Source organism: Buceros rhinoceros, unplaced genomic scaffold (assembly GCF_000710305.1).
Source record: "Buceros rhinoceros silvestris isolate BGI_N320 unplaced genomic scaffold, ASM71030v1 scaffold1534, whole genome shotgun sequence".
Lineage (NCBI taxonomy): Eukaryota > Metazoa > Chordata > Aves > Bucerotiformes > Bucerotidae > Buceros > Buceros rhinoceros.
The window spans coordinates 3,990-17,865 of NW_010408578.1; the positions used below are offsets into that span (position 1 = coordinate 3,990).

At 36.0% G+C, this 13,876-nt stretch overlaps 1 protein-coding gene across 1 annotated transcript in view; it reads left to right on the forward strand.

Moving 5' to 3' along the window:
• The window catches only part of LOC104492343 (integrin alpha-4-like), a gene marked incomplete at its 5' end in the record, with an annotated part of 14,575 nt that extends 2,956 nt beyond the window's left edge, over positions 1-11,619 (forward strand). The window contains 13 exons of the mRNA XM_010134889.1: positions 777-926; positions 2,184-2,260; positions 4,737-4,887; positions 5,621-5,719; positions 6,152-6,231; positions 6,528-6,614; positions 7,177-7,267; positions 7,938-8,045; positions 8,311-8,430; positions 9,668-9,787; positions 10,288-10,386; positions 10,587-10,706; positions 11,527-11,619. Of these exons, the coding sequence (XP_010133191.1) occupies positions 777-926; positions 2,184-2,260; positions 4,737-4,887; positions 5,621-5,719; positions 6,152-6,231; positions 6,528-6,614; positions 7,177-7,267; positions 7,938-8,045; positions 8,311-8,430; positions 9,668-9,787; positions 10,288-10,386; positions 10,587-10,706; positions 11,527-11,619 (1,395 nt within the window). The remainder of the gene's footprint in view (positions 1-776; positions 927-2,183; positions 2,261-4,736; positions 4,888-5,620; positions 5,720-6,151; positions 6,232-6,527; positions 6,615-7,176; positions 7,268-7,937; positions 8,046-8,310; positions 8,431-9,667; positions 9,788-10,287; positions 10,387-10,586; positions 10,707-11,526) is intronic.
• Positions 11,620-13,876: the final 2,257 nt, after the last annotated feature.

The window sequence follows — 13,876 nt, forward strand, 5'->3', positions numbered from 1 at the left end:
AAAGAGAACTATGGATTGGGAAAGAAAACTAAAACTGCTTTAATGTAAATAATAATAAAATAATGTATATACAAATGTATACAATAGCAATACAGAACTCAACCCCCTGATGGCAACCATGTCACCACCACCACCACTGATGCTGTGGGCAGACACCCGTGAAGGCCCTGGCTGGGCTCAGCAGACAGGAACTGGATACAGGAGCTGGGTTCTGGAACTGGATTCAGGAATGCATGGATTGGGTTCGAAGGCAGAATAGACAGAGTCTTCCTTAGATGTTGGCCATTCAAGAAGAGAGAGCAAGAGGGAGCAAGACTCTCAGCTTTATACCGAATATGACATACATGGAATGGAGCACCTTGTTGGTCAGTTTAGGGTCACCTGTCCTGTCCACTCCTCCCTGCAGATGTGGTCTGTAACTTACTGCACCCCCACTGTGGGACACAGGATTTAGCAGTGACCTCGGTCTGCACAGCAGAAGGTATAAGCAAGAGCCTTTCTGCATCCCAATCCCTGGTAGTAACTGTGAACATCGAGTGTATCACTTGCAGAAGCAGACGCTGTCTGAAAAAATATACCATTAACTTCAGAAAGTGCCATCACTTAGAATTCTGAGACTGAGCTGAAAAGTAAAATAACTGAACAGAATGAGTTCTGTCCTAACTGAAATCAGGACACCTGTTTAAGTTAGGTCTAGGGAACCTTATAACCTTTAAAACATAAGCATACATGTCCTGTCTTATATGATTAACTCATTAGGTTTCCAATTTTCATAGAAAGATGTAAGGGATATCTTGGCTCCTGTACATGTTGAAGCAAGTTATCATCTGGGGCATCATATTCTACAGAAAAGAAATGCCAAAGAATTTTCACCACTTCAACCCGTCCTTCAACAGAGGAAAGAAAAAGATGTTATAAAAAGCAAGGTTGGTGTATGCGGTCTCTTTTTTCAAATGCAATAAGTAAATACATTTTAATCTTCAGTTGAAGAAAGCTTCACACATCCATAGCATGTGAAGAAATGCATTTTCCAGACCAGCACTTCATGCTTTGATCTTGATTAATACATCAGCATTCTAAAAAATGCCTAATTTTTGCTAAAAAAAAATCTTTGCAGAACTGATACTCAGTTTGTATTATGATTAAAAGAAAACGAGGTATATGCAGAGAACTTGTAAGAAGATATACACCTTAAAAGACAGAGGTATGAAAATCACTCTTTGAAATATACATTCCTTTTCAACTACACAGGAGGAGTCACTTTCCAGCATAAAATTGTACTTTGAAATTAATTTGTGTTAAATACATGATATCATGTTGGTATTAATCTTGAAGCGTTTCAACAATGTGCCTGAAATATTAGTTCTGTGAAGGTTTTCAATCACAAAATCTAAAGGTGGGGCGGTGGGGAGAGTGTATTCTTTATACTTAAATGAGCATGAAATTAACTTTTTTTCCAAAAAAAACCCCAAAACTTAAGAGTTAACAGACTTTGACTTAAGCAAAGGTCAGGATGCTCTGAATATTTACCTACTAAATGGCCATAAACATGACTTTTCACAAACAGTAAGCTTCGTGTAATTCAGATATGGTTGACTATCAGAACTCTGAGATACAGAAAACCTCCTTTTAAAAGGCACACTTTTCCATTTCATCTTCATTCAAAATTTTTTTTAGAAACCACAGTGTCAGAGAGAAAGAGGGTGTTGTTGAATCTAGTGACATGAATGTGCTCTGTAGCACACTGATAACCAAGGTATGGACTCATGCAACTCAGCAGTGTCTCTAGACTCATCAAACTTTACTAACAGCATGATAAGTAAAGTTTGCATAATGAAACTCTCTCGCAAAGTGCTGTATCATAGGAGCCGCTGCAGAGACCTCTATTCTGGATCCTCTAAAACACTGCCCTTCTTATGTACTGTCAGCTGAACGCACCCCCACTGGTTTAGCTGTGAGAGACCGCATCTAGAAAGCCTCTTTGTTGTTATTCTCGGCGTACAGAATACGTGCTCGGGAAATGGCAAATCACAGCCTGCTTGAATTGTTTTTAGGAGCAAGAGCTATTAGCCAGTTTGAGATACTTGGTATCAAGGCAATAGGTTTCTTTCTTTGGAAATACTTTTACTCACTACCATGTGCATAACACACTAAAGTGCTTTTTTTATATTTCTATTTTGTAGTTTGTTTTTGCAAGGTTATGCTCCCAAGAAAATTGTTCTGCTGACTTGAGAGTTTCTGGAAAAGTTGCCTTTCCAAAGTAAGTATAATGTGACTTTTCTTTTTTTGAAAGATGTTCAATAAGATTTTATCTGAATTTTTCCTTAATCTTTTGTATGTAAAGAACATTAACTCGCAGAAGTAGACTATGGACTCCCTGAGAAAATACGTGAAGTAAAGCTGTGTTTGTTTGTTGAGGAATATTTTAAAATCCTAAATTTTCCAGGAAATGTAACAGAAATCTATGTACTTGAAGAACTGTTCTTGCATAATTAGAAGACTTTACAGCTCATAAAACATGTCTTTTTCACAGTAAGGTAAACTTGCATTCTGTGCTTCATATGTAACTGGGCTAAGAAGCAATGCACAATGCATATTCAATATGTAAACAATTACTGTTAAATTGACAAGCTATTAATCATTTCTGCTGCTCTTAGGAAGATATTGTAGGAATTAGCTTGCATGTTCCAAAATTAATCTTGTTCTGTGATTTTTCATTTACACCCTTTAGTATGGGGTTTGGGTTTTTTTACACCCTTTAGTATGTTTCACTTTTTCCCATTCCTTCCAATTAGGTATCATGTTTAAATCGTGTTTGTCATGAAAGATAATTAACGCACTTTCAAAGTATTTAAGTACAATTATTATTGTCTTGCAGAATCTGCATTGCACCAAGAAATGCTTTGTGAGATTTACTTTTATTTAGCATCATCTCTGGAAAGTTTTGAGCCATGTACCATGTTTCTATTCAAAATGAATTGTAATGATTTAAGTTATTTTTTTTATCATCACAACCTTTTTAATTACTGTATACTTCAAAGCAAGAAATATGGGTTGTTGGTGTGCAAAAGAGAAAGCGTACCTGTGGTGAATCTCAGCTCATTAGGTTTTGTGTGCGCGACCTGGATTTCCTTGTGTAATTTATCACTCTTAACATTGATTCTACTTTAATCGAAATATGGGGTTGAACAACCCACAGTGGCACCGGAAGACGATGACAATCACATAATGCTGATTAATCACACCTGTGTGACCCTGAGCACAACCTTTGTTTCATCTTCATAGATTTCAGGATAAGAATCCTATCTTTGTGCCTGCTTTAACTCGTGGCCTGTAGTATGAGCTATATGCCCTTCCGTTTGCTCTAGGTTTGAAGGTTATTTTATTTATATAATTGTAAACTGAAGAAAGATTGTGCAGCATTTCTGTTCATAACTTTAGCAATGCAATTTCATAAGTACTTCAAGCTCTAAGAAAGGAAAACAGATTACTGCATACCTGCTTGGCATTAGGTACCCATAGCAGATTTTCAGTGTAAATAAATAGGCTAAATATCTTGATAAAGTGTGAAGTATCACCTTAAATTACATTGTGCCCCTAGAATCTCAATTAAAACCTAGTTAGCTGTGAAACGTTAATTTATTTTGTCTAGACAGAATGCATTCATTATCCTTCAAAAGCAAAGCAAACACTTTTAAAAGGATGGAATAAAATAGGGGTGTTATTGTAATGCTTTACTCGCTGAGTTACGAGTCTTCATGTATACACTATCATGTTTTCTTTAAATTGCTTAGATTTTGCCCTGCCCTGTAAATTTCTAGTCCACATCGTGCATTTTTTAATGAAGAATGAAATATGATTACCAGGGAAAAGCTCTAGTTCAGCTTTGTTGTAGTCCCAAATGAGCACCTGGTGCTTTTGTGTACTTGTGTGTTAAGCTGGGAGGCATCTTTGTGACAGCATCTTGTTAATGAGCTTGGCTTTAATGCATGCTTTAATGCTTACTGAACAGTAAGCATATAAGTAGTAAAACAACTTTAAAATTTAACCTAAACTTAATCAAGCTACTGAAATGTTAACATTATGTTAACATTTTCTTTAATTCGCTTTTGTCTTGGAACCTATCTGCTTATGCAGTGCTTTTACCTTCTGTTGCTCTTCTAAGTGCCAGCTTCTTTCCCAGAGGTGTTCAGTGACTAATGCTTTGGTTTCAAGCCAGAATATCTGATAAATGTCTATTTCTAGGCAGCCTTTCTACAAGTCTTAATTAAACTTTAATGTCAAGCTGAAGTTTACTTTTAGCCCCCCACAGGGTGTCTGTACTCGTAACATGATTATAGAGCATTGCATAGATCATAAGATAGGCACGTTCACTTGCCCTCTTTGTGACCTTTTCATATTAACTCAATCCTAAACTTGGAGTACAAAGAGTGAATTTTGAAAAGCACAAGAACAAGCTGTTCTTGTCTGTAAAGGAAAGAGCCTATCTTGTAAAAGTCAGAAGGACCACTGGTCTGATAACAATTTTCTTGCTCTCACATTAATAACCTCAGCCTTTAAAAAGTACAGTACTGAAGCTGACCATCATATAACTGGTGTGACAGAACTGAGTAAAAACTTTCTTAAGGATCTCAAGCTGAGCTTTGTCAGAACTGAATGAAATGAAAGAGCAGAAGAGGAAAATTTTTGCATACAAGCCGTATATAGAATTACTTATATTCTGATTATTTTTATAGGCCTCATGATAAGAAAATGTATCTCACTGTTGGAAGTATGAAGACTTTACTCTTGAACGTTTCTCTGCTTAATGCAGGAGATGATGCATATGAAACTGTCCTCCACATTCAAATCCCTAAAGGGCTTTATTTCATCCGAGTTTTAGAATTGGTAAGAACAAAAAAAAAATCTTTCAAACAGTAATCTTGGATATTTTTTTTTCAGCCAGACATTTTTCAAATTATGTTAATGGATTGTTGAGTTTCTGTAGATACTGACAGCCTCCACCCCTCCCACCCCACCAAAAAAAAGGCAGATAAAACTCCAGTTTTTAAGTTTTCAGACTTCTAGCTACCTAAACCACAGGCAATTTAATCAATAAAGGTGACTGAAATCATTTCAACACAGGATGTGATAGTAACAACTAAAATTAATTGGTTTCTAAATATGTTTCAGCTTGTTACTGCTACTTTTTTCTGATGATCATGTTTTCAGTAATCACAAAGATCTCGCTGAATCCACTCTTTTTCACAGATACTCTTATGAAATCGTTGTAAATCTAATTGTTTGTTTTTTCTGCCTTTTTAAAATAACTGCTCTCTGTGTAGCATCCCCCTGACACCTTTCAGAGGTTGACGTTAAACTTGAGTGGGTCTGGGTCTGATGCATATGCCTTAGTTTCACTATTAGCAAACAGGAGATGAAGTAATAGGATGCAGTAATCAGTACACAGATATGTTAAAGGAGTCATGAATAATATAAACATTCTGTATATTTGCGTCAGTGAAATAACAAACATGTACTTCAGGGGAATAAAAACCACTCCATTCCGGTGTGTGCATGTAATTTGAAATGTCAGAATTACTTTTATTTTAATCATTAATAATTTGTCATTTATCTTTAGGAAGAAAAACAGATACATTGTAAAGTATTAGATGAAGAAATTTATCCAGCGAAACTTGAGTGCAGCGTTGGTTATTTATATGTAGATCAAAACTCAAAGGTAAGCTATGTATGAAACTCCTAGCTTTAAAAACACCTAAATATGTTACAAGGATTTTCGGGGGGGAAAAAACTTGGTTTTCAGAATCTCTCCTTTATTACCGACTAACATCGTGTATCGCATTGGTACCTGAATCTGTCTCTCTGCTACTTTTAAAATTAGTTGCTTAAACACTCTCTGGAATAATTCATTAAGGGACAACATTATTTGTATTATTCTGATTGTGCTTGGCTTCCTAGACAAGGGAGCTGACTGAGGCTATGAACAAATGTGTTAGGTCAATTGAAAGGGAGCAGAAGACACAAAAAGCAAGTGTTTTCTTAGTTCTGAATTTTGTTTAGAGTATGAAATGCTAAATTAGTTTAATACAGTGTTTTTATTTAAACTATGTTAAGACATGCTATCATGAAGAAAATTTTATTTATTCTACAGCTGGATTTTAGTTTTCTCTTGGATGCAAGCTCGTTGACTAGAGCAGAAGATGACCCCAACATCATCATTAATGCTACCTGGTAAAGTCTGATAAAAATTGTTCAATGAAAACAATTACTAGGCTTTGGAAAACAGAATAGGGAACACTGAAAAGACTTTGCAATGCACAATTGCAAATCTGAGGAGAAAGGGAAATTTAAAAAGCAATAGTAGATATTTAAATAACAAGCAGATTTCTGCCTGATATGTCATTACGAATAAAATTTTTTGTTTTAATAAGCCAATAGGTCTGTTTAATATTTGCTTACAGAAATAACGCATAGCATATGATGAAGCACTCAATACTCATCATTTTTCTCTCATTGCATTTTTATAGTAAAAATGAAAATGGGAACATGTTGCTGGATAACATGCTAACTTTAACTGTGCCTCTGAAATATGAGATTGAGTTAAATGCTCATGGGTAAGTTAGTTATTGCTATCTATACCTGCACATCCACAGAACTATTGTGTGTTACTATTCTAAATTCCCAAAGCTTTTAAGCAGAAGTGTGATATAGCTGAAGAATCCTGGGAATGAGGTGGCACAGTCATCCCGGGGTCTGACCCATACACTCCTAAGATTTTGTTTCTGCTACTGTGAGATGAGACATCATGAGACGCTACATCTGTGGTGCCTTGAACTTGTCTCATAACAGACTCATATTTTTTAAGAACTGGAATATTTTTTTAGTAGAAAAAGGTATTGAATAAGAGCACAGCAGATCCTCAGATTCTTTGCTTAACACGGACCACATTCTGGGTTTGTTGTGGGGCATTCATGGAGCATAGTTTTGAGGATTTATGACTTTTTCTGATTCATCTGCTTTTTTGGGAGGAAAGAGTACAAAAGTAGAGGACTTCTACTCAGTGTTCCTAGATTAGCTTAAATGCAAACTGGTATTTTCTTAGACCCAGTCTTACTGGAGATAGCATGGAGCAGAAAGTTATGCTAATGATATATAACAACTTCTAAACCATTCTAGATTTGTATCACCAGCTTCGTTTGTTTATGGATCAAATGAGGAAGGTTCACCAGTTACATGTATGAAGGAGAATATCAACTTCACTTTCCATGTAAGAGATTTTTCTTTTGTAAACACTATTATCCTTGTTTTGAATGCCTAGATTTCCAATGTGTTTAATGACAGTCTGCACAGTCAATAAGGGCACTTTTTAAGAGTGCAAGGGCATGGTGAGCAACCTTTGTTCATTAGTGATGGGAAGTGGCTGTTAATCCCTCTTCGAACACTTCTTTTGGCCTGGACAATCTACCACAGAATGGTCAGAGAAAAAAATTACTTGGCACAAGCATTCTATTCTTCCATTAAGAAACACTTTAAAAGGAATTATCTTACGGTAAGCAAAAGGAACTAGGAGCTCCTTATAAGAGGATCTGTAGGTATCAGATTTGTCTTCAATGGATTAAAAGCAGGAGTTAGACATTAATCTCCTAGTTCCTTTTGCACATTCTCCCGGAAGGCTGTCTGTATGACCTCAAGGTGGTCATCACGGATTAGCCCTACTTACTCATTGGGTTAAGTGAAGTGAAGGGTTCAGGAAGCCTACAGAATGATAATAATGAACTAAAGTGTTACAACTTCTAGCAGGATCCAATTTCATGATAGCATTAACAACGCAGGTGTACCCCGTTCTGTAAAGTTTTAGATATTTATACTTTATATATTGTTTCTTGAATAGCTACCATGAATTTAAACTTTAAATATATACTGTTCTTCCCCACAAGGTTATCAGTGCAGGACCAAGCATGGCTCCAAATACAAACCTAGAGATAACGATACCTAATGCTTTTCCACCCAATGACTTCAAATTATTCAACACATTAGATATCAAGGTAAGCACAGGTTACTTAATGTGATTTTATGAGCTATAGGAAAAAGACAAGCAGAGCGTGGCAGAACTACATACTAAGTATGTGTTTGATTTGTTAGCTATGGTGAAGCAGAGCAAACGAGGACAGGATTATCTTCATCCCTGTGTGTTTCAGAATTTTGAAAGTAAAATTTACGTTCCTTTTGAGCCTCTCACCTTTCAGAAATCTGTATTCCGATTATGTGATGTTTAAATTTTAACATTGGTGACGTTGTTTTTATTTTCAGACAACAGTCGGACAGTGCTCCTATAATAAATATCCCAGAAACTGTAGTGCAGCAGAAAAAAATGAAAACATATTGAAAGATGTCGTCACTTTCTTTTCAAAGCCTGCTAAGAGACAAATGGTAAGGTCTGTCTTTTGGCATCAGTGGGAATTAAATGACTGTATAAATGAGTCTTTAGACAACAATATATCTGATACTATGAGGTTATCAGAGCAGTCTTTCAAGGATTTGTGGTGGGACCTGTGATACATTCAGCTTAGTCTTGACTTCAGTGAAAGAGGTGATAACTGAGATGAAGAAGTTGAGTAATGACACATCACTGAAGTCAGTGTCAATGACAGTCGCCTACAAAGAACTTCCAAAGGGTTATGTAACCGAATAAGCGGGTAAACAATGGCAGATGAAATTCAGTAATAAATTGAAAATGATGCATGTGGGAAATCCAGCCTTAATTTCAATTACATGAAGCATGCAGATCAAATATTCATTGCCTTTGCCACATCAAAAAAGTGCCGCTGGGGGTCAGGAAGAAAAAGTAGTATTCATGGTGGAACTTCTGACTGAGAGGTGTATGAATGCTAAAAAGAAATTAATTCCAAGGGAGACTATACAAGTTAGTGGGACTGAAAGTCATAAGGAATTACAAAATACATAGAAAACATTTTTGGCTTGGGAAGTTGTTATTAAAAATATTTGGAAGGCTGGGAGAATGTTCAAGCTCGTCCTTATGGACCCAGCTGGAGAGGAGATACTTGACTCTGTAGTCTGAACCAGAATTGCTATTCCAGTGTTAGATTTTTGAGGGTTTTCTTAAAAGAAGCTGGACATTTTAAAATATGTTAATTTGGGACTTTAAGTAAGTATGTTACAAGGAACATCAACCCATGATTGAGAGACAGCCTGCATAAGAATACCAAATCAGCCATTGTCACCTTGGACAAAGAATATAATCATACGGGGCTTGCTTTCTTGCCTCTCTAGAGTTCAGTGAAATGGTGCTGGCTGACAGTGTACAAGCGTAAGGATCAATCAGTTATACCGGATATAATATAGTCATTGTCATTTATCATTTTTGTAAAAGCTAATTTGAAATAACAGTGTTAAAAACATATAACCAAATTACAACAACTGTGGTTTTCGGTCTAAAAAAATTACTTGTTGTCTTCTATAACAGGTTGGTCCCTTGTACTGTTCCTTTAGCACCTATGGACTGACAGCGATAATGACCATAGAGAGTTATACCCTGACTTTTCCAGAACAAACATGGATCTTTCTGGTTTTTTACTAAGTTCCTGAGTGTCTTTAATACTAAGATGATAAAGCTAATTAAGTTTTAATCTTTCCTTCCCTTCTACAGTACTGCATGAAAAATGACAGCCTTTGCCTACAAATACATTGCAAGCTTGGTAACATGGAAAGTGGAAAAGAAGCAACTGTCCAGTTGCATCTGGAGGCTACTCCTTCACTTGTAGAAATGGTAACATGAATTTTCCATACTTAAGGGGAATATTTCAAGGCATATTTATATTGCAGTATTCTCTGCATATAAATTCTAGGTATTAATATATTAACACAGTATGATTAAATCAGTCTTTCAGGTGTAAACCTCCTCTATGTTTCAATGCTAAGTCTCAAGGTTACACATGAAAAATGAAAACCACTGAAAAATATGTATTTTTGATATGTACTCTAAAGTGATATTCTCTTTGCCTATTCTGGCTGGGTTATGTAGGATTGGGATTTAATTTCAACTCATAATTGTACTTTTCTAAGAAAAGCCGCATGGATGTGGACTTAAGTAAAATCCAGCTGGGCTTTGTTCCAGCTTTGGGTACTAATTTATTTTGTGATCAGAAAAAGGCACTGTTGTGTGTTTGTGTGAGATTCTGTTTCTGTGAGCAGCTGTTACCATTTTTGCTGGGTAGGAATTAATATGTTGGAGTTATTTTTCAAAAGAGAGGATTTTTTTTTAATCAGGATGATGCATCGTCATTGAAGTTTGAAGTAAGAGCAACAGCCTCACCAGAAAAAAATTCAAAAGTTATTGAACTACACAAGGACAAGCAAGTTGCATACGTAAGAATTCTCTTAATGATTTTGTGATGAACTTGTTAAAGTAACAAAACCAACAGAAATTAAAATCCTGGAATTCTATATGTATCTATACACAGGCAATGAATATAGTGTTAATTACTTAATGTAATTAATTTTCTTAGTTTGTTTTAGTATCTTTAAAAAAAACTCAGTTAGCACTAAACTGACTTTCTGCTTTCCAGGTCTATCTGGAAGGAGTGCACCACCAAAAGCCAAAATACCACGTTACTGTGCTAATTATTGGAACAGGCTTAATAGTTGGTGTAATCCTGTTTTTGCTTCTTTCGTTTATATTATGGAAGGTAGGTTTGCACTATTTCTTACTTGTTTTTGTCTTGTTAGTGGATCACTGGATCATGTGTTAATGCAGGTTAAAGGGTAAATAATACCATCCTTTCTAAAGAAACATATTTCATCCCATAACTTGTTTCCTTCATTTTATCTTCTGTGTATTCTGAATACTCTGTTATCGAACACCACAAACCCCTTCCCATGATTTACATGGCATCTCACGTTTGAAAATTATTTACATAATTTAATGATATCAAATGGATGATTTTAGCAGGATGGTGCTCCACAATTAATGTCACTTGGACGCATGATGACTAATAGTCTAAAACATAGTTTCATGCTAGAATATGATGTTTAAGATTTTAACTGCAACATAAATGCTAAAAACCCCTTATGCGTAAGTAAAAAAGGGAACTATGAAGGATGCAGCTTCTCTGATAAGTGGCTAAGAGACTGTTAACTTCTTTACCTACATGCAGACTTTCTCCACTCATTGTTTTTCCCAGGGACGTGTATGAAACAAATTTATCAGGAAACTGTCTTCACTATGTTACATTTAAAAAAATACTGGATTCTATGGACTGTTAGAGTTTACAAGTTGACATGTCCTGACTCCCCCCAGGGAGGGTACTAGCCTCCCCTAAATTAAAAGAAAAAGCAAACCCCCTTTGAGTGACGAATAACACTTGATTACTTGGTGTGACAAAGCAATGGCAAATACCATTCATAAACACCATATATATGTATCTTATTTCAGTTCATCTTCAATGGTTTAGATTTGATTGATAACAACAATTTGCTGACAACAGGTTCCAAAATTATGTATTTCAGATGGGCTTTTTCAAAAGGCCATACAAACCAGTCCCTCAAGAGAAGAGCAGAAGAGTGAGCTGGAGTTTTACAACTGGGAACAAAGATGACTAAGATGGCAAATAAACATTTGATTTTAAAATGAAGAATTTAAGATTCAATTTAATTCACAGGAGAAACATCAGTGACAAGAAAACTGGACTTGAGCTCACCCGCTCTTACAAAATCCAGTTTATTTCCTTGAACTGGATGGAGGACTACACCTTAGAGTATTGTTGGTTTTCTAATATGAAAATGGTAAAATGTTTGTTTTGAAGTCCCAAAGTAATATTTGAAATGCCATATATAAGTCTAGTATCAAACAGTCAGAAGAACACTAAAGAGAATTACTTTACTGGAAAGAAGAACTTCTAGAAAGTAATAATGCTTGGCCAATCCTGGAAAATAAGATCACAAACACATTAGCATGAGTTATTCTACACATTTTCAAGTTTCAATAACCCATTGGTAAGGCATTGAAGAAGAAATCCTCCCTTGTCTTGCTTTGGCAGTTTTACAAGGGTGAATTAAGTTAAACCAATAGAAGGACCGGAAGTAGATGTAGAAAACAGCTGTCAGAAGCTGTCTTGAGCTTCTGAAGGTAACCTCCTCCGCTTTCCCAGGCACAGCCACAACTCTGCAGCCACCCAGGCAAGCCAAAACCAGGAAGGTCAAAGGTAGATTGAGAGCAAGGAACTTTGTGGGGTAGACCTGGAGATGCAGCACAGACCCCTCTCAGCTGTAGAAAGAGCAATGTAGTGGAGATCTAACTTGTAGCCATCTTGAACATGGTGCTTGCAAGCATGACAGAGTTAGTTGTTTCATCCTTTCCTCAGATACTGCTGCCATGATGTTTTGGACCTCTCCAATGAAATATTTCTATATATGTGGTTGGGGTTTTTTTTAAGCAAGTATTTATTTTTATTTATTTGAAGAGTTTTCTGTAGTACTTAGCATAGTAGTATCTAGTACTGTCATTCTTCTAGGACCTGAAAAAAAACCAAAGACTTCACATGATGACAAAACAGAGAAACACTTACCCAAAAGACACCAGATGCCAACTTACTGGGCCGAATTTTTTTATCCTTATATGCCTCACTTTACCTGAAAGTACTTAATAAGGAAGTTATTTGGAGAGCTGGCTTGGCTTCTTGTGGAGTTGTCTGGTAGCTACCACCCAAACAGGCATCCTCAGAAGCCACTCAGGAGAAAGGCAAGTGACTGAATAGCAATCCGGTTCAAACCATTGCTCTGCTACTACAGGAAGTTTCTTCAGCTAGATAAGTTTGCACTGCCACCTAGCTTTAGTGAAATAGTACAATCCAGGAAAAGTACAACTGGAGGATGTGCAGCATGGTCCATAACTGAATTTATTGCCACAGCACTATGCCATAGGGCCCTTCTTGCTGCGCCCGTGATGTCTTTCTAAACTGCAAGGAGAAATGAATGTGATGATAGGAACATACATACACTTTGAAGCTGCACCTTCATCTGAGAATTAACTTGCAACTCGAGCAGAAGGCTCAAAGTGCCTTCAATAATGACTTTTGCTAATAACAGTGTTTGGTGCCATAAAAGCCACATTGTCCACAGATTCTAGAGGTACTGGGGACCATTTTGTAATTTCCTCTCACTTCAGTTGATGCCAAAGATTTGGGTCACTCTAAAGTAAATTTTCTCTCTCCTATCTTCTTCAGAGTAAGGACAAATGAATGTGCATATATTTAAAAAAAGGAAATATTTTCTTGCAAGTCTATGAAAATGCACACAAAATGCTTATCTATAAAATGGCTTTAGTGAATTTTTGCACTTTAACAAAGATATCTTTGAGCAGAAATTAGTTTGATATTACAGCATATTGTGAAAAATATACCTCAAATACTGAAATAAGCATTAACATTCATTTTAATACAAACAATGCAAAGAAGTGAAACTAAAGCATTTTATTTATCTTTGAAATAGTTTACATAAGTCAGCACCTGTGATAGTACTGCCTTCAAAATTGTATACTTCCTGTTCAGATTTTATTATTAACATGTAATGTTGGCTGCCTGTTCTTAGGATATGAACCAAAATTCAATTAGCTTTTACAAACCACGTTGACAAAAAATGAATGTACAATGTGTTGATGGTGGCAGCGTTATAAAGTATCACTTGATTTCATTTTATTAAAAAGAACCCAAACAAGTAAAGCACGCGAGTGATGGCTCTTCTGCAAGTTCAATTATTTTGTTGATTTTCAGGTGTGTAATAAAAACAGTTAAATCTACTAAATAATGTAGCCGCAATCTCCTTCTTAGACAACTTTAGGAAGTTTAGTTTGAATTGTCTT